Source organism: Chaetodon trifascialis, chromosome 6, assembly GCF_039877785.1.
Source record: "Chaetodon trifascialis isolate fChaTrf1 chromosome 6, fChaTrf1.hap1, whole genome shotgun sequence".
Taxonomy (NCBI): Eukaryota; Metazoa; Chordata; class Actinopteri; order Chaetodontiformes; family Chaetodontidae; genus Chaetodon; species Chaetodon trifascialis.
The window spans coordinates 19734703-19756226 of NC_092061.1; the positions used below are offsets into that span (position 1 = coordinate 19734703).

Here is a 21524-nt window from a genome sequence, read left to right on the forward strand (position 1 = left end):
TTTTCTCTCAAACTCCTTCACATGTCTTTGTAGAGCAAAGTGAACAAAACTTCTGAAACATGCGTGATGTCCACCACTGCAAACAAACTCTTTCTGTATCTGCTTAACTTACATGTCTCTGTCTTATCTTTCCTAACCCCGTCTTCTGCCTCTGCTGCCGCTGCTACAAACTTGGCAAAGGTTACCTTAAGATGTTTCTCATTCCTCCTGGAGCTAGACATGTGATCATCCAAGAACACGAGGCCTCCCCTCAAATTCTTGGTAAGTCTGACTTCTGAACGCAAACACCTGAATGAAATCAAAGGATGCCTGTTCATCACCACCCTTTGATTTCATTCACTGGATGACAAATGGGAGCATGTAATGTAAAATCAGAGATTATAGACTTTGCATAATTTATTCCTTGTCCCCTCTCAGACGGAGAAAAAGAATCTTCATATTCATTCATTATTCAAATATCTATTAAAGAGAGGTTTCTAGATTAGTGGGTTTTTTCTTTCTACTGCAAAAATGGCAATGCATTATTTTTTTTTTGACTACAATGAGGTGAATTCACAGCCAAAGTTCAAGCATATTCAGAATTAGCAGCATTATTCATGACCAGGGTAATAGCAACATGGAGTAAGTCAGTATGAAATATCATCATATGCATATTTAAACCTAACCTCTGCAGGGTGGTTGTGTCTAGAACATTTTGAACAGTGGCACAGAGTCAGAGGAGAGGAACCTCTGTGTAGACAAAAACAACAGCTGCCTCTGCAAATGCCCAATGTTCAGGTATGTTTATGTACAGATATACAGGGGTTATGTCAGGCTCGATAGATGTGTCAACAAAAGTTCGCTCTTGTGGGCCACATGACCAAAGGGGACAGCTGAATGCTAGTTTTTGGTAGCCTTGCTAGCCTGTCATCTTGTAGTGCAAAATACAGTACACATGAAACTCATCTTTCCTTGAAAAGTCAGTAGATTTTTAGGGTAAATAATGCATTATGCTGCTTCATTTTGGAGGACTTGTTGGTTTATTACTGTCATATTGAATCATGGCAGTACTGTGGGCCAATCTGATTGCAGTGTGACTGGTAAAATTATGTCCAAGCTGCCTTAATCATTTTTTTTCCCAACAGGCCAGAACAATATATTTATATGTTATATTGCTCCACTCTGTTCACCAACTAGTCTCCAACTTTGTAAAGTTGGATTTTAATTCTTCTTGAGTTTGTCAGTTTGTCCAGTGTTGTGTAAGAAATACTGATTAAATCAGCTTTAAATGAACAAACACAACTGATCAGACCTTTAAAGTTAAGGTGAAACAAACCTGCTTAGGTTTGTTTCAACTTAACTTCCCAAACAGCTAAAAGCAACAAATAAACATTAAAGTTCAGAAAAAACAGATACAAGTTATTTATTCTCTGAAAAACAACCGCAGGATCCTTATAAAGACTTTGTCAGACAGTTGACTGAAGGCATGGAAGAGGTGGCTAATGTTTTTGTGTCTTGTTCTGTGAGTGGCCAGAGGAGAGAATGACTTATTCAGCATGAGGTGAAACAGGTCAGCATCAATCTCCTCAGCCAGAGGCAGTGTGATTTTCAAAGAGCTCTCTGTAAGATAACATTTAGGCTTCACTTACTGATCTGCCATCTTGGGGTACATCATCAGAGAAAAAGTTCTGTATACTGTAACTAAAAAGAAAAGAAAAATAAAGAAATGTGTGGAATAAGTGTTTGAAGTAAGATAATGGGGGGAAAGGGTAGGATAAATGGCATAGATTTTCAGATACAGTAATATTGAATACCTTAGAGACATTCTCTCAGGATCATTTCCCCTAAAATTGCAACTCACATCACAATATTTGGAAAAAAAATCTGTAAAAACAGAAACATTAAATTTCTGTTTTTCTATGCATGGGAGTGACGTGTGATGTATGTCTACCCTGAGCCATCAAGATTGTCTTTGAATGTCCTGCTCTGGGATTATTATCTGATATAAAAACTGTCAATATATAGTGATCTTCCATTTTTAATATATGCAATCAATTAGGTTCAGTGGGATCCATTTCAAAGCTTTATTACAAGGTTTGGACCCCTGCTGAATAGGATAGAAATGATGCAATCAGAGGCTCAGAATGATTGGTCGTGTCTCCCCCGCCTATAGATGAGGTGATAAGCTTTTACAGACAGGAGGAGCTCAAATACCCAATCAGATTCAATTAGAGATATGCAAGCTGGTAGTTCCAGGCATGTACTGTACTGAAGAGACACTGATTTCTGTGTTACATATCATGTGAAGGATAATTAAACAAGAAAGAAAAAAGGAAAACTTTATTCATCATATGTTTATTTAAGTTACTTTAGGTTTGCATGTACTGGTGCATCTACAAGGCAGGCAGATTCTACCTTTGAACTAACTGTGTACCTCCCTGTGAAGGAGAGTTCATACGAGCCATTTAAGCAATTCATCACATTTGTAACCTAATTTGCAATACTGCACTTAATATCCATCAGTTTCTTTTCTGTGCAAACTAGTTTTAGGCTGTCAGTTTAATTTCAAAGGAAATTGCACTAATTGTAATAACCTCACCCTCAGATTAGCTTTGTAGTGTTAATGAAGCCTTTTCAATCCCTCCTAAATTATGTCTTTAAAAAGTCTGACCTTTTAGAAAGAGCCTCATCATCTTCTATAACAGCTGAACTTCAGTACCCAATAATGCAGCAGCAGACATCTCATCAGTGAGATTCATGCCCCCCAGCTGGTCCGGGAGCTTGACTTTGTAGGACGGTGTTATTCTGTATTTTTCTGATTTTCAAAAGGCTATCACAAAAAAAAAAAAAAAACAATGTGTTGATAGCTCCTTTCTGACTTCCCTCTTGTGTCTATGGCAAGCCAGCCAGCCGCAAGCCCACTGGTTCACAACAAAGACATACATTTTTTTGAAAAGGTTCATAAACACATAGTGTCATTCTTTAAAAAAGACCCAGTACACTCTTAAGCAGCTGGACACTCTTCTTCTTTGCAGTGTTACTAAAATAAAATTAAGTAAGGCAATGGAGAGGACTATTTTCAGACACAGATAATACACATTTGGTGCTCGAGCGAGTCTTTACAATGGCAGGAGCTGCAGGACAGTGTAGGTGAGATTGATTTGATATAAACAGCAGTGTGTGTTTTCATGGTAATAAAGGAACATATCACTCAGTGCAACAGTGTGGCTTATTGATGAATTTTTTTAGCGTTTTTGGACAACAATGGAGTTCTGTGGTACAGAGGGATAAATCAGGCTTTGGCTACACAGACAATACAGGATCAATTCTTTGTTGTTCATGGATTTTCTTGACACTAAGAAAAATATAATATACCATATAATATAGCACCAGCCTTACCCTTATAATATTGTGAAGACTTGATGTATCACCAGTGAATTTCATCTTATGGTATCAGTCCAGTAGTCTTTGGCCATGTACATCAAAATCTCCAAAGCATGAACACCATGGTTGCTGAGACTTTATTACATGATGTATATCTTCAATAAAAGAAGCAATTTGTTGATTCAGCAGGTCTCAAACATTTAGGATTAAAGCTGTATGGAGCCATAAATCCTGCATCACCTGCTGTGCTAAATGTGCATAATTTGAATAGAATAGAAAGTAACATTATCAGCAATAAATAAATGCACATTTAAAAAACATTTCCGAACACACATGTAGAAAAGGACCAAAAAAGTGACAAGAATAGCGTTAAACAGGTCAGGGTAGGTTGCCTGTTTTAGTTTTTGAACAGTAGAGTGACAGATGTATTCTCTCATTTTATTTCAGTAATATACTATGTATTCTGATACAGAAAACCTTCAGACTGAAAAAAGAAAAAAAAAACAACAACATTATTTGAAAGCATATTTATACCTCAACAGCAGAAATATAATTTGCCATCTTTCATCATCCGAGAACAAGTCCTTCAAAATGAATGACAAAATACGTTATTTGTCCTCTAGAAAGACAGCAGAGAAGCATTTTCTGATCTGACACCACTGTCGTTCGTCTGTTGAAAAATCCATCTTTTAAATGAAGATTTTATAATGTGAAAGCGTTAAGGTTAAAGTTTAGTTTTTTAAAGTTAGGTTTAAGCACAAAAACGACCAGGTTAGGTTTGAAGAAAAGATCATGGTTTGGGTTAAAATCAGGACTTGAAGGCTTGGGAAACACTGTAATTTGTGTAAAAATGACAACTACATGAAGGTCAGGGGTGTTACGTTGCCATGGTTACAATAATAAACACTACGGTAAAGGTACGATTATGACTGTCAGTTGGAAACAGGAAGCAAACCGCTGTCTCACATGTTAAAGCCAGACCTTTTGTTGACCCATCCATCTTTCTCTTCACTCTCCTGAGCCAGCAGTCTATCGTAAAGCTGAAAGGCCCAGTGAGCCGTCACTGTGGATGTTAGGGACTACTGCAGAGGGAACATTGGCTCTGTGCTTCAGGAGAGAACAGGACTGTGCCGGATGAAATAGCCTCCATCATCACAAAACACTGAGAAACGTCAGTAAGATGTGATTGCCTTTATTTTGAGCAAACCCTGCAGCTCTGGAATACAAAAAAAGAAACTCTCCACTGCAGACGCTGTTTTCAAGAAAGAAACAACAGTGATAAACAAACAGAGAATATAACACCACTAGGTTTTATTAACATTTCAGCTTTTGATGAAGCATGTTTGAACATCTTCCGCTTGAAAAAGAAGCTGTCGGTTTTAGCATCAGAACTGTGCTCCTGCTGTAGTTTTGGAAACAGCATCCATCCTTCCTTTCGCTGTCATTACTCTGTGAAATGTCGTGCAGATGGAAGCACTGTGAAGACTTTTCAGACTTACATTTCAAGGTTTCCAGCTTTTCTGTCAATGTGTCAATATTGCATATGTACTCTGGCAGCAATGACGCAGTAAATGCTGAGAATTAATCCATCAAGGCTCCACAACCATGTATCTGAGGTGAAAAGGTTAAGGTAGAGCACAGGTTTTAAAGGAATGTGCTGCATTTGATGGACCCACCTGTTTAAATCCCATTTCCTGCTGCACCAGGCTGACACTTTAACTGTGTTCATTGATTATGTGAGATACAGGCCATCACTAGGGACATTGGTGCAGTTAATGGTCCTAATTCATTTCATTAATGCAGCTATTGGCTACAATGAATCCAGTGTGAGTCATTTTTGCTTTTGAGTTAACCTGTGGGAGATCAAATGAAACACAGCTGACTCTTTACACCTGTAAGACCTTACCAGTTCCTCGGCTGTCACTCAGCATAATGCAGGCTTAAGTGTGAGATTTGAGAACCAGAGAAAATGACCTGTAGCAGAAACATGTGGGTTGTTACTGTACAGCAAGTCATTTTGCCTGATGTGATGCAAGCAGCCGACAAACATTCCATCTTCATTCCAGCCTGTCACCTCTGTCAACTTTCATTATATTAGTAGTTTGGCAGCTTGTTTTGTATGAATTAGAAAATGAATCAGACATCATAAAGTTCACGCATAAGTGCCAGGGTTTAGAAAGATTCTGTGAGTTACCCATTGAGAGCTTTTTTTCTCAGTGAATAATTCAGAACTTTTGTAAATGATAACACAAAGTTATTTCAACTTTGTCAGAAGCTCATAACAAATTACTGATTCCAGCAATCAAGAACCAGGCAACGGGGCATTACATCCTCAATGGGAAAGGAGACGAGGTCAAGTCAAGAAGCTTCATTGACTTGGGCGTGGAGTGGCATTACATCATCGAGGAGGACGTGGAGACGCTGCACACTGACGGACCTCTGCATGACCCTGTAGTGGTTCTGGTAATAACGCATACTTTTCTATCAAAGCTTATTTTTGAATGAATCTAACAGGCTATGTGCTTGACAATAAGCTCTGTATAAAAGAATCACATTAGCCATCCAGTCCAAGCCCACCCACCCCCAATCCCCAATCTTTTCTTTCATTTTCTACGTCTATCTCTTAGATTTTAACGAATGAAATTCATGAATAAACCAATGAAGCAGTTTTAGTAGAAGATTCCTTTTAGCAGGAGAACAGGCACAGATGGTTAAGATATTGAAAATATTGAAATAAAACTTGCCAACATCATTTAAAAAGCTCATTTTTTCCTTTTATTTGAGATGCTTTAAGTATAAAAACATGAACAGATGGTTATAGATATTGAAATAAAACATAAGCCAATGGCAAGAGATGAGAATGTGGGTTAATCAGGGCTTTAAAATATGATCTTAAACTTCCATGTTTAAGATCTGAAACTGAAGCAGCCAGGCAAGGAAAATGACATGGCTCTACCAGAGGAATCAGACTCATACACGGTTTAGGAAATCATAGCTATATCAGTATATATAAGTATATATAATATATAAGTAGGAGTCTGAGCATTCAGTGTTTTTGAAACCAATAACCTGTAAAATCTTTAAATGCAATCCAAAAGTGACAACCAGGCAACCACTGAAGTGCAGCAAGGATTGGAATAATATGGTGACTTCTCTTAGAGCGTGTTAGCAGTCAGGCTGCAGCTCTCTGAACTTGGGAAGTATTTCTCCTGCTGATGCCTGAGTGAATTACTGTAAGCTGCATTAATCAAACCTGGTAGAGATCAAAGCATGGATGACCTGCTCCAGGTCGGCCAGTGAAAGACAGCACTTGATCACTTCCAAGTGTCTGTAAACATGGCCGTACCACTTAAATTACTGGAGCTTCTGACAGCAGGCCTTGAACCATGATTGCAGAACCAAGATTGCAGGTGTCAAGCCTCACATTTACCAACAGGTTACCTAGACTAGATGTCAACTGTGGGTTATCATTTAACAGTAAAATTAAAAATTATGCTTGTGGATACCACTGGAGATCTTATTTGCATAGAACAATAAGGGACCCAATATAGATCTCAGGGGAACTTCAGCGGAGAGTGGGCTACCCAAGAAGGAGACATTGATAAGTATGAACAAATTTAGCACTAGCTATTTACATTATTGATTGATTATGGATTTATCTGTAAATTATTTCCTTGATTAATCATCAATTTGTCTGTCAATTTGTTTGTCATTCGGTGCTTGTGTACAGTCAGACATTAAACTTGCTACATGTTTACATTAAAAATAAGAAGGGAGACTTATTTTTAACAGGATTCAAACTTTACACAGAGTAAAATTCCCCATAAAACAATCTCCAGCAACAGACAGAAAAAAAAGTAAAGTTAGAATTAAATAGTAAAATTGCCCAGTGGAAATTATTACGAATCATCTGCCAACATGATGTAGAATAAGAACTAATCTGGTTTTCCTCTCATGTATTATTGATGAAAAAGAGCTTTAATGGGATTATTAATTTACTTTTGTTTCTGTTTCGTGATCTTGCATTTCTGTGTCTCTGGGCTTTAACTCGTGCTTTTTTTCCTCTTATTACCCTTACTGTTTTTTCCCACGGGGATGCCAGCTCTAATTAATCATGTGTCACAACAATAGGATTTTCTAAATTGCCATTCATTTGAGAGCTGAAGTTGAAGTCTGAAGGGTAATAATTACATGGACATTTTGTTTCAAACACAGTGACGTCTCTGACAGAAGTGCATTTTCAGTTTTCATCAAGAGCACATGAAAAGCAATTTTATGAGAGGAGGAGCTGTGAAAAATGAAGGTGCAGTCAGAATACAAGCATTTTGATGTGAGTTTTTGTGCCACTTTGGTGAATCATTCAGGTAATTATTCATTCATACATTGGCAGCAAGTGAAAAATAATAATAAATTGGTAATGGTACAGAGCAGATGTGTCACAAAAGGTAATCCCCCCCACCCCCCCACACACACAAAAAAAGGTATTCATGAGGCATGTATTTATTATCCTTTGCTTGAGGCTTTGATGAAGATTTCATATAACAAATGTAATCAATTTTAATAACACCCATGACTATTCTATCATAGACAGAACGTCACACTGACTAATATATAAATTATGAAACAGATAAATCTGAGGGGTCATGAGTTGACTGTTTGAAGAGGAAAGAACAAAAAAGAAATCCTGATGCCCAAATCTGTTTTCAGTTTTTGGACTCTTCACTAACCTTCATTTTCATGTGAAATATTGGACAATAAGTTATTGAAATGAAACCATGTGAGTAGTTTTGAGGGGAAATGTCTGTTTGGTCGAGCTACTAACAATTTACAGATATCTGAAATGTGACAAGAAGTGGAAACCAATGTTTTAATCTTTAACAAATTAGAACGCAAATTAGCTACTCACCTGTTCACGTACCATGTTGCACATGTTTTTATGGTTTCATAGAAATTACTTGCACTACCTACAACTACCTCAACTGTTTATGCTGTTTATACTTCATGCCACCTGCACTACTTACATGTATTTATATTTTTGGGTATTATGACTGTTTGCACTTCTGGTTAGATGCTGAGCTGCATTTCGTTGTCTCTGTGTTGCACTCTGATGATCACTATAAAGTTGAATTTAATATCATCTAATCTAATATCAAATAAAACTTTAAAAAAAGCTTAAAAACATACTGGCAAATGCCATTTCAGTCACTTTAAAAACCTGTTGTCTTGTCACCATTTGTCACCTCAGCACTCCATGATTCAGTCATTTATAGAGTCCCCTGCTCAAGTGTTATTTCGTCCCAGTTATCCAGCTGTGTGTGATCTTCAGAGATGCAAACAGTTTATCATTCTGTGTAGATCTGTGTCACAGTTACATACAGTGTGCTGTGGTCCGTGCTCTATTTTTAAGTCACTAGATTGCATACTTGTGACACCATGATGTAGCTTTTTACATATATATGATATTTTAAAACATGAAAGTTTAAAAAAAAAGGAAAAAACTAAGGAGATTCTAAGCTACTGCTTTCATCTCATCAATATGCATCTAAATCTGCCTCTGCACAGACTGTGGAACTGAAATGTCATGAATTGGGAGAATATGGATTCACATTCACAGCGCAGTGACATTCTGTCTGGCTGATAATTGGTCAACTGAACATGCTGTTGTTCTCCTCCATCCACTGAACACAGTCAGTACAGAGAGCCACAGCCACCTGAGGGCACATAATGGTCTGATGGCTTGGAAACTATGGGACAACTGTGCTTCGCCTTTTTTGTCTCTCATCAGCCTGTCAGTCAATGGACACTGACATGTCCCTCCAGCAGCAAAGACAAAAAGGAGTATTTTTGATAGAGAGAAAGATTTTTTTTTCCCCCTCTTCCTTTTAAGATGGAAAACATTAACAATGATTGAAAATGACTTGATATTATTTTTTAATACCAAACGGGATGACTAAATGTTCAGAATATTCCCTGTAGTGGTTTTGATCTCACTTCACAGCCACTGGCCATTTATCCATTTGATTATATCTTATATATAATGATATAAAATGTATCATGTACGCCATGAAATAGTGCCTCAATTTCATAGTAGATTAAGGAGTTTCATACAAATGTAATGGCATATTGATAATTCCATATGCTGTTTTCTAAGAAAATGTGGAATATTCATATTTTTTTCTGTCTACATATTGAAGTTCATCAGTGTCTGTGTTGATCTCTCTGTCCCACACCAATACTTGTTCTTCTAGTTTCTCCATTTCTGTAAGCCTGCAGATTATTTTCTTCTGCCAACTATTTTTATTTGGAATTAAACTCTCAAATCTGCTTTGCAACAGCCCTCTAAAGTATACCTGATCCACAGAAAAGCTCAGAAACAGCAGATGAGGTTTCTGTAAACCATGCCATAGAAGGTTCAGTCTTATCTTGTGCACGGACTCCCCTGTAATGTTTGACAATTTTCTTGTCCAATTTCCCTCCAGTATTAACACTATGCCATAGTTGTCTCTTAACCTTGAGTGAAGCCTATGGAAAATACTTGAGTAATTTGTCTTCTGTGTGTTCCAATTAGACATTATTCATTTATTTGCATTCATTTGCACTTCATTTTAATGCAAATGTGCTTCACAGAGGATCATACTGTAAGTGTAATGTGTTCTGTTTTTCTTCCCTTGGTTTGCAGATTATACCCAAGGACAATGAAACACGGTCCACTCTAATGTACAAGTACATCATCCATGAAGATTCAGTGCCTGTCAACAACAACAATGTCATTCAAGAGGACACGTATGAGTGGGCTCTGAAGAGCTGGTCTCCATGTTCCAAACCTTGTGCCGGAGGTAAAGAATAAATTAGCATCAAATCAGAGAAGAATGGAGAGGAATCATTTCTTTCTACTTTTTCCAAGTATGATCTGAAAATTATACTCACTGCTTCTGTTGTGCGAAGGCAGCCTTCAATTTCACATTAGTGCCCATTGACCTGAATTAGGGGGCGGCTGTATTTTAATGTTGTGCCACATATCAATTGTATTTAAGACTAAAGTGAAGGAACAAACACAGATCTTTACATGAAAACTTGAAACAAGATTGGCCTTGCTCTGACATGATACATATGTCTGGCTATTTTTAGACACAACAAATCCCCTGCCCATAGTTGGCGATATGCCTTATACCCCTATAAACACACTGCCACATGTCCAATAGACACATCGAACATAATAATAATTATTGGAGGTCTAAAATCTGAGCAAGCATTCAGTGCAGGCTTTCAGTACTTGACACATTTTGATAAGATTTGATTATCAAGATGTGAGTCTTGATCTGGTTGCTCTAAATTTTTGTCTTTTTTAATGAATTATACAAAGTTTTCATAACAAAAATGTCACCTCATTCACAGGTTTTCAGTACACCAAGTATGGATGTCGCAAGAAAGGAGACACCAAGATGGTCCATCGAGGCTACTGTGATGCCAGCAAGAAGCCAAAACCCATCCGCAGAATGTGTAACCTTCAGGACTGCACACAACCTCAGTGAGTACAGACTTCCCAACTTCCCTCACAGGAAAATATATTGAACAATTGTTGCTTAGATTCAAACTGGGGCTCAGATAAAGATAAAACGTTGAAGTGGCTTCTTTTTCTGTGAGTTGAATTCAAATGTGCTTCTACTTAACTGTAGCGTCTGTGGAAGAGTGGAAATGATCGAGAGGAAAAACACACTTAAAACCCCAAAATCTATGCTGGTCCATCAATATTTGAACCATATTTAATTGTTTGTTTTCACACACGTAGAAGCAAAAAGATTTCTTGTCCTGGGTTTCTTTGTATTGCACAGATCTATCAGTATTGTGGATGACACCTAAAGAGTCGGCCAGGATGAATATTGGATCTATTGCCATAATATTGCATCATGATGCAGTACATTTTCAATTGAGAAACTATGAATGGATACAATAACCAATACAGTAAATACAGTAATCTGTATTTATACTTGTGTGTTTCACTGCTTCTTTTACTCTACGAGGGGCTCAAACCTTCAGAGAAAAATTGATAAATTTCTACAAGGGTTACACCGCGATGATTTTACAGATAAGTTGTGAATCTCCTGTGCCAAGTGCCTGGACAAGTCTACTTTTTATCAATATGTCTGTTCACTGTGACTTGTTTGGAGAGCGGTGACAGCACACGCAAGGTGTGTGTAGCTGCTCCACTCATAATGGTAGCTGGGGAGTGAAAGTAGAACAGTCATTTCTTCTGAAGCCGATGTGTTGTCTGAAGTGATGGAGTCTAAGCGCAGGGTCATGACGCAAAAGGCCTGCAGGTGAAAGCAATGCTTTGAAAGAGAGGGATGCGTAAGCTGATTAGTGGTGGAGGCTCTAAACCACCAAGTGGAGAAGGAAATGTCACGGCAGCTACTCCAGCCAAAATCACTCATCCAAATCTCACAGCTGCACGAGGCAGCCTCTTTAGGTTATCAGCCAACTTCAGTACTCGAAGATGATGCAATGTAACACAGCGAGGACTTCACACAGTTAGCTAATGTTTACCTGCCGACTGTTCTGTTCAACTTCAAACCAAAGGAACAAGAGAGGGAGAGATCTGAAGCTGCTGTGATCTGACACTGGATGAAACATTCACTCTGCTGTTTAGGAAACTTAGTATTTCTCTTTGATTGACTTCTCTTCAGGATGAAGATTTGACCACAGCTCACTGCAGACCTCTGTTTGAACAGAATAAAGCGAATATCTCAGGGGTCGGACTGTCTCCGTGTTTGAGCCCTTTTTTTACGCAGTTCCTTTAGGAAAAGTTTATAGAAAAATGATATTGCGGAATAAAAACTTTTTATTTTTTCATGCAGGAGCTGTAAGAAAATTGTTAGATATACAAGTAAAAACTACTTTTTGGTGCAGATCTAAGAATTTTGAAGACCCTTGTCCTATCTTATGGACTACTCAAGTAACTTGAATGAGAAAAAAACCCAATTGTCAGTTACTATGTGCAGATCAAGATCCAGATGCATATGACAATAATCTAAGCAGTTTGTGTTATTGAAATGCAATGAAATATTTAAAGGATAATGTCGCCTTGGTGCAGGTACTGTATGTTCTCTCTGAGGGCTTTCTCATTTTTTTCCTACTTTTTCTTTGACTGACTTTGACAGACTTTGTAATTTGGTGTCTGAGTTGGTCAGTGTGAGGAGGCATGCTTTTGAAAAGAAAGGTGAATTCCCTCAATAGCTGGCCTGCTTTTTTCATCATTGCTTCACTCCCTACCTTGATCCATGACTTGACTTGTCTTCCTTCCTCTAGTTCAGGAAAAGACTCAGACTTCATGCAAACTTAGGAAGACTCGGGCAGAGGAGATAAGAAATGTCAATGTGGAAATTTAGGACGGCATGCCTGAAAGAGATAAGACGAGCAGAGGGTGTAGAGCAATCTATAATATTAAATCATATCTGTCTTAGAGGATGTTGCAGCTTAATCAATATGACAAACTGTCACTTCCTGTTCACACATATTAATACAAATGGGCAGTAAAGTAGACAGCTGGATGTGCTCCAACACACAGCAAATGTGTAACCCATGTGCATAAAATGGTTTTAATTACTATGCATTAAAAGCTTGTCAATCACTCTGTATCTTTTATTTACTTCTAGTCCTTTAACATTCTGCAGCCTTTCAGTGTTTGTGTACACCACACTGCCCTGGAAAGTCCAATTTCATACAACCTGAGCCTTCATTCATGGTTTGGGCCATCACTTGTTGGTAATCCTTCAGTTGATTAATGAAATGTGGAAACACAGCAAGTTTGACAAAGCAAAACACACCTACAGTATTTGTGCATGAGGATTATTACTATATATATATGTGTGTGTGTGTGTGTGTGTGTGTGTGTGTGTGTGTGTGTGTGTGTGTGTGTGTGTGTGTGTGTGTGTGTGTGTGTGTGGTGTCACAAGCTTGTCGTGTCACAAGCCACTTTATGAAAGTCAAGGTAGGAGGAGAAAAAATGGAGTCAGGTTGTAATGACCTTATCACCTGTCAGGCAAATCAGTCTCAATTTGATGTGCTGAGATACTTTCTCCCTGACAACAGTCTTACATGGCAGCTATTTTTTTTTAAAGGTAGACAATGTGAAAAACAAGCAATTCATCACAACCTTCAGTGAGTGAAACTGCCATACCTCCACAAATATATATATTTCTGATGTTTAAAACCAGAACCAGAGAATTAAAAGGCCAACTGAAAGATAGAGGACTGCTCAGAGGTTTGGTGGAAACTGACTACATTGGAGTGTGACAGCTTTACAGATTCAGAGCTCGATCGCTCATCTTGCAGACTGACCAGAGGCCTGTCATCACTCAGTGAGATTACTAGGTCAAAAGACACTACATTGCAAGGGCACCATCATGGGCTTTGCACCGTCCACGAAGATTGTGATTGGTTTGTAGGTATATTAACAAGACAGCCAGTGTTTTTCTGGGCACAGCCAGACCTTTCTCCAGAGCTGCCTGTGGAGGTAGGTCTGGCTATGCAAGACTAGTAGAACTGCGACAATTAGTCAATCAGTAAGTCAGTCGTCAGAAAATCAATCAGGAACTATTCAAATAATTGTTCTGTTGTTTAAGAAATTTTGAAAGAAATTTTAGGTTTGCAAATGTGGGAATTTGACAAGTTTCTCTGTTTTTTATCCTTGCATATCTTTAGTTTTTAGACTGCTGTTCAGGCAGAATAAGACATATAATGACATCAAACTGGGCTCTGGGATACTGTGATGATCATGTTAGCGACCAAACAATTAATTGATTAATCAAAAAATATCAGTAGATTAATCAATTGTTACAGCCGTTCTGTTCAGCACAATAGAGTAAGTGGTATGCATCAGCATCAAAACTACTCAAACTACTCAACTGCACTAAGAGTTGAGTTGTACTGACAAGCTTGTTCCAGTTGGGCTGCGAATGGGGTGAATGATATTCAATACTCTTGAAGGTGCTACCACCACACAGGCATCTTGCTTTAGCCTGTGATGAAATCAAACATGTTGAAATTAAAATTGTCATACTGTCGTAGCACACATAAAACTTGCCCTGTCTTTGCTAACTCAGGAAGCATATTGTCGTAAAGGAAGAGGATGTGTATATATATATATATATATATATATATATATATATATATATATATATATATATATGAATGAATGTCTGAATCAAATTTCATGACAATGTGTTCAATAGTTGTTGAGACATTTCACTCAAAATCATAAATGCCAGAACAAAAGTCAGGGGATCACAGCAATCAGTGGTGATTCATCATTTGGAAATCATCAACGTCTCATCTAAAGTTGTGGACCAACCTACCAACATTGCCATCCCTTGAGCCATGCCACTAGCAAAGCTAAAAACATTAATCACGCTGCAGAGCTTTGAGCTCTGAGCTTGTGCTGCTATTTGAGGTTTCATAAAAAGCACCGTCAAAACACTTTCACACATCCAACCTACTACTGCTTATTTTAAATTGGCTCAAATGAAGGTAGATGTTAGCCACAGAACATACCAAAGCCGAATTCAAGAGACAAACCAGCAAAATAAATTTTGAAGAAACATGAAAAATGGCAAAACTTGAGCTTCAGCTGCGAAGCGAATCCTGCTTTGCACTGGCCCTCACTGAGAAAGCAGTCCAAAGTAAAATGGTTTGCACACACATAAGAGTTTCTAATTGTTGCTGTGGGGACATCTCCATCAAGTTCATCCACTGGGTTTTTCCTCGGATGGTGGAATATGTGTTATGGGGGGAAATAATACAACTCCAGTTCTATTAGTATATGCATAGACCTCTATTATTGCAGCCACAGTAAAACATATGTTTTTTAATAAGCTGAAATATTTATCATGGTAATGACCGTACTGCAAAATCAATGTTGTGGCAGAATCTGACAGCAGTGACAAAACCAGCATACCGCCTACCCCTGCTTGGCAGTGACACATTGATAGTCTTATGTCAGTCCTGCAAAACTCATCTGCATTTGTGTTTGTGTTGGATTTTAAAGCTGAAGACTCAGAGGCCAAAGAGAGGCTCTGTTTTTTCTTTAGGAGTGAAGATGTTTCTCACTCCACAGATTGATTTACTGAGCTCTGGTCACCACTGCTGGTTGTAAACTACGTTCGGGCCTCATTAACTCCGAATAAAGCATTTATCTGACCTCTGGAGTGTTTCTTCGGTTACTGTGATTGATTCCTGAGAGCAACTGCACTCAACAAAGAAACACATTGTGATGCTTGTTAATGTATCTGTCTCTGTTGTTTTATGTAATTTTTATGTCAATTTGGTAAGTACATGTGGCAGAACCTCAGCAGTCCCTAATGATGATGCTTTTTTAGCCATCCCAGCACCCAGCAGCCTGGTTCTGGAAATGTCTGTTGGTCAGTCAGTCAGTCTGACACTTTTGTAAAGACTAAAATATCTCAACAACTGTGAGTTGAATTTACTTTTGCATGCTCTGATTTTAAACTATGATGGTGCTCATGGGAAACATTTTATCTGCGTAATATCAGCATGTTAACATCATCAGTGCGAGCATGTTAGCATGCTGATGTTGCTGCAGACTCTTGGTCTTGTTTATCTTTTGCTCACAAAATTAAAGGACATTGGGGGCTCCATAGAAACGTATGAGCATGCAAACGACATTGTGGGATGTGCTACGTACATAACTACTCTCATACCTACATGATTAAAAGTATTTATCCTTTGTTCTTTGTCTATCCCATGGAGACAACCCAATCAGAAAACAGTTTCGACACAAATGGCTATAAAAGACAAGTGTGAGAAATGGCAGCATTCATCAGCAAATTTAATTTCCAGGGTAGATTTTCAACAATTGCCTCTCTCAGAAAGCATTTGCAAAGGCTTCTAAGAAAACAGCCTTTTGTTGTCATCAGCTTATCTTCTTCTCTCCTTTATTGTTACTTTTTATAGTGCATTACCACCAAGAACCATTACTACCACCATCCACTGCAATTTTAATGTATATGGTAAATGGACCGGATTCATATAGCACTTTTCTAGTTTGACAACCACAACACCAGTCTGCAATAAGCATTATCCACACACACACACACACACACTCACACCCTGATGACACAGCATTGGAAGCACATTAAGGTTCCCAACCTTGCCAAGGATAAAAACAAGGACATGTAGACTGCCACGGATCAAAACACAAACATTCTAAGTGGATGAGCCACAGCCTCCCCATCACCTGATCACCTGATGCATGTGTTTGTGATGTGCACATGCACCCTTGTGCATGTTGATAAAAATGCAAAATAAACACAATAAAAATGTTGCTCTGTAGCATCGCCAGTGGTCAAAAACAGCAGGTATCAGGAGTGTTAAGCATTTTTTTTTTTTTTTGCCAGATAGATTTCAAAAATTTGTAAAAGAAGATCTCAGTGCTTCTTCCACACTGTTGATCTTAAGCATGTACCTTTTTGTTATGACAAAATCAACTACACCTGCTGTATATCCTCAGTAATTTCCTCATTCTGATTCATCCAGATGGATCTCAGAGGAATGGGAGCATTGTACCAAAACATGCGGCAGCCTGGGCTTTCAGATCCGGACCGTTCGCTGCGTGCAGTTCCTCCATGATGGCACCAACCGCTCTGTCCACAGCAAGTACTGCAGCGGGGAGAAGCCAGAGAGCCGCAGGCCCTGTAACAGAGTCTCATGTCCTGCCCTGTGGAGGACCGGAGCGTGGTCAGAGGTTCAGTACCCACATGATCTATTTGAAGGAAGCTGAAAAAGAGATGTACTTTTTAAGTCTGTCTATCTGTTGTCCGAGTGTGCATCATTTAGCCACAGACACATCTGATTGATTTCATTTTTAATGTCATCCTGTCTGTGTCAACTTGCTCCCTACCAGCTCATCATTTTAATATAGCTCTGGGTCGATACAGCAGCAGCTTTAATATGTCTGCTATGAGTCCATCCATCCATCCATTATCTATACCGCCTATCCCTTTCGGGGTTGCGGGGGGCTGGAGCCTATCCCAGCTACAATGGGCGAGAGGCGGGGTACACCCTGAACCGGTCGCCAGCCGATTGCAGGGCCGGTCTGCTATGAGTCAGAGTTCTTAACTTGATGTGGTCATGTACAGTTGTATGGAAATAAAACATTTGATATTTAATTTAGAGCAGTGTCACATCTCATCTGAGAACACGGCTGTTGTAGTTCCCCCATCCAAATGAGACCTTTGAAACCAACAAAAAAGCCAATAAACCGGACATCCAGCTGAGTGGTGGAGAGCAGATAAGCGAATACAATGCAATTCTTCATGTCAGCAGTTAATTTATGTGAGCTGTGTTCAAATTTTTGGTAGCATCTAACTCCATGTTGGAATAAAGCTCTTTATATGCATGCACAGTGTATTTTGAGCATGCAGTGATAGTAATAGTGTAGTTGTAGAATAAGTAATTTCATTTATTCTGCTAAATTGAATTGTATAGCACATATATTTCTGTATATATAAAGCACCCTGTGCAGACTCCTGATCTTACATCAATATAAACGCAATTAAAACAAATTAAAAAAAACAACCACTTAACCGTGAAGTCTACAACTTATGGTAGAAGCATAAAAATGTAGGGAAAATCACCAACATAATTTGAGCAAGTCAACCAAGCTCAGCAGGCGAAACACCAGCCAGTGGGGGTTGTAGATGCGTGGAGGAAGGAACAGATACGGTTCGAATACACAATGTCACGGATACATGCTGTGTAACCATCATTCAGTCACAACAGCAAGGTGTCAGCAGGAGACCTAAAACAACCCAGACCTAAAAGTCTAACAGCAGCCAGCTGAGGTCAAGAAGGATTCACCAAAGATTAATGTTTTTTTTTTGCTGCTTCGAGTTCATCCATCCAATGATCACCCCCAGAAATAGCTTGAGTGTTTTACAAAGTACAAAATGCTCTCATAGAGCAATCCAGTCTAAAAAGGGATAACGACTGGTAACTGATGACTGGTGGAGATTTGTCCCACCCAGTTATCCTGACATTTACTGTTGTCTCTGCGGCCTGCTTTCAGCTCTGCCCTCCAAAAACTGGTTGTTTTGCCGTATGTGAGTGAGTCGCTGATTGTGTTCTTCCACAGTGCTCTGTGACCTGTGGAGAGGGGATGGAGAGACGCCTGGTCACTTGCCGGATAGGAGATCAGTGTAATGGAGAAAAACCTGAAACTGTGAGACCGTGCAGACCAGGACCCTGCCATGGTAAGAACTGAAGGACCTCCTCAATACCTATTCCAACATATTCCACACATTTCTGCATTCTTCAGAATAAAAGATATTTGCCTCAACAGGTCTTTCAAAATAAACAAAGCACAACACAAAATACATCTTTGTCAATTCCTTGCAAAAGCCATTTGTGTTGGTTTCACCACTTAAACTACAAATCATGAATTGTTCCAACTTTCCAGACAGCCTTTGCTTTCCATTAATTTCTGTATGGTATTAAAATCAATTGGCAGACCTTGAAACTTTGTTGAACTTGAGTTGTGCAATACATCACAGTGAACATGAAGTCTGTGTTAAAGTTGGATATACTAGCGGAGCAGTTCATGTCTCGATTCTCTGCACAAATCACTTAGGTTTCAAGAGTCTGCCAGTTATTGTCATGACCTACAGAAATGAATGGAAAACAGCTGCTGCCTCCTGGAAGGAAAGAAAAATTCAGTCAAACTTTTAGAAAACTGAAGCATAGTTTGCAGAAGGGTCATCTCCGGTCATTATCATCTACTAAAGCGTGACTATGTAACATCTGAGAAAAAGAATTAATATCTTCCTCTTACAACTGAGAAGCTGAAGTCATTTTCCACAGAAGCTAATATCAGCTAATTTTCACAAAATGTTCCATTGTAACTGACATTTAACTGAGTCAATTGGTGACCTTATGGCTCATGATGCTAGGTGGTGTGTTATTGCAGCTGAGAAATCACTGATGTGTCCCAATGTCAAGTACTTGTACTCAAAAGAAATTTGGGGACAAATACAGCATATTGAATTGAAGTGATTTTTTCAAAGAACTGCGTATTATATTGATACAGTAGCACAATAGGAAAAAAAAGCATTTCTCAGTGTGTGCGAAACAAATCAAACTACATACTCAAAACAAGTCCCAGTGTGTGTCGCTTGTGTATTATCTTGACATATGAGTCATGATCAGAACCCTCAAAAGCTTCTTCTAACAATCTGGATGACAAATATTTCTGTCCATTGCACAGTCAAAAAGATTTTAGCCATTGGCCACCATCTTTGTGAGGACTGGAAAATCAACTTCCTGGTGAAACGTTTCTGTGTTGTGCAGCTGACAGAATTGTTTTTCATCCACGAGGGGAGAAGAGTCCTTGAGGATTCTTGAAACTGCCCTCTGCCCTCAGAACAGCAGTAAATGTGAACAACCTTTGTCAAACAGCAAATATTTAACCTTCAGAGAAACAGATGCTGATGAATATTACTTACTTACTTACTAAACTGGAGCTCCTCAAAGCCTGATTGAAGTTAGCATGGACAGCAGCATGGATCTGGGATCAAGGCATCCATCTGCTGAATGTGCTGTGGCTGAAATGTTGGACAGGTTTTGTGGCATAAACACAAAAATGCCTCAGTGCTGTGTATTGCATCCACTTCACTCAGCTTTTTGATCTTTCTCTGAGGCCACCTCTCACCGCTTTTCAGCACAGCGCACAGACACTGACCTCACACTACATGCTCTTTGACTTTCAGATGAGCCATGTAATGGAGACAAATCCATCTTCTGCCAGATGGAGGTCCTGGCGCGATACTGCTCTATTCCAGGCTACAACAAACTGTGCTGCGACTCCTGCAGCAAGCGCAGTGGAGCTCTGTCTCTGTTTGCAGAGGCAGCTGAGACGGAGGAGCATGTCCGCTTCGGATCAGCCTCCCAGTTACTGGAGACATTAACTGCCTCTGTTGTGGCCAACGGCACTCGCAGTGCTAAACAAGGCTCAGGCAAAGGATCTGCCACAACAGGCCGTGCTGCGAAACACGTCACCACCCCTGCTCCACTTAAGAAAATCCCATCGAAGGTAACAACAGCACCAAGGCGGGTTCCACGGCACATCGGCCTCACCGGCAGCAAGCTGCCTCCTATGGGAACATCCCCCCTGGCAGATCCCACTAAGAGTCAAAGGTCGAGCAGCTTGACAGATAGTCAGTGGCCTCGAGAATATTCTGTGGTGGAGAGATGAAAGTGATGCCCTTCCCCTTCAGGACTCTTTATGTACAGTAGATAATTCACCTCCACCCTGAGTCTTCTCAAGCCAAAAACACCACAGAGTGAGAAACAGAGAGAAAGTGCTGGTTCACTTTGCTGTTGAGAATTTCCCTTCCCTTTTGCCCCTGATATTGACTTTCATTGAGAGGAGAAAATAATACAATCATTTCAAGGCGAAGCGGCACGTGGTCCGAAGGGAATTTTCATCCGTGTCAAATGAAAAGCTTCATGAAACGCAGCTGCGATAGTTCATAGTGAATCATTTTAGGGATACAAAATAGCCAAAGGTCATATTAATTAAAGAACCAACTATTTTGCTACACTGGCTCAAAACTTCAAACATCTCAGTTGATATGACAGAAACGGTTCATCATTCCAACCAAACTCTTGACTTTTTGACACAGTGAGTCGTGAATCTTCACCACTGAGGTGGCAGCACAGGAAAGTGTCCCTCTGATTTGGCTTTTCTCTGGTCTTGTCATTTAATGAATCAGACCCATGTCGTCTGCAGAGCTTTGTAGCGGGGCTTCCAGCAAATGCTCAGCAAAAGGTGACAGAGATAATGTCAGTCGGTGCAACCTTTGCAGCTGATTCAATTTGTTAAAATTCATGCAGATTGATCATCTGATGCAGCTGAAAATCCCCTTTTACTTGAACGTTATAAACTGCCATTTTCTTGCCAAAAACAGTATGAAGCTTGACTCATACAGAATCCAACTGTCCCAGCACTTGAGCAGTCAGTGCATATACAGTATCTCTATGGCCACATATGGGATGTGGCCAGAGATAAACCAGTGAAAACCATTAGGAAAATGGTTTTAGTTGTATAGATTTTTCGTATCCAGCTGTGTCTGTTTAGTGGCGCTCTACAG

General features: G+C 39.3%; 1 protein-coding gene across 1 annotated transcript in view; it reads left to right on the forward strand.

The window, feature by feature from the left end:
• The window catches only part of adamts3 (ADAM metallopeptidase with thrombospondin type 1 motif, 3), a 123547-nt gene extending 102820 nt beyond the window's left edge, over positions 1-20727 (forward strand). The window contains exons 17-23 of the mRNA XM_070964720.1: positions 181-261; positions 5663-5826; positions 10043-10199; positions 10759-10891; positions 16915-17122; positions 18512-18629; positions 20142-20727. Of these exons, the coding sequence (XP_070820821.1) occupies positions 181-261; positions 5663-5826; positions 10043-10199; positions 10759-10891; positions 16915-17122; positions 18512-18629; positions 20142-20626 (1346 nt within the window). The 3' untranslated portion in view covers positions 20627-20727. The remainder of the gene's footprint in view (positions 1-180; positions 262-5662; positions 5827-10042; positions 10200-10758; positions 10892-16914; positions 17123-18511; positions 18630-20141) is intronic.
• Positions 20728-21524: the final 797 nt, after the last annotated feature.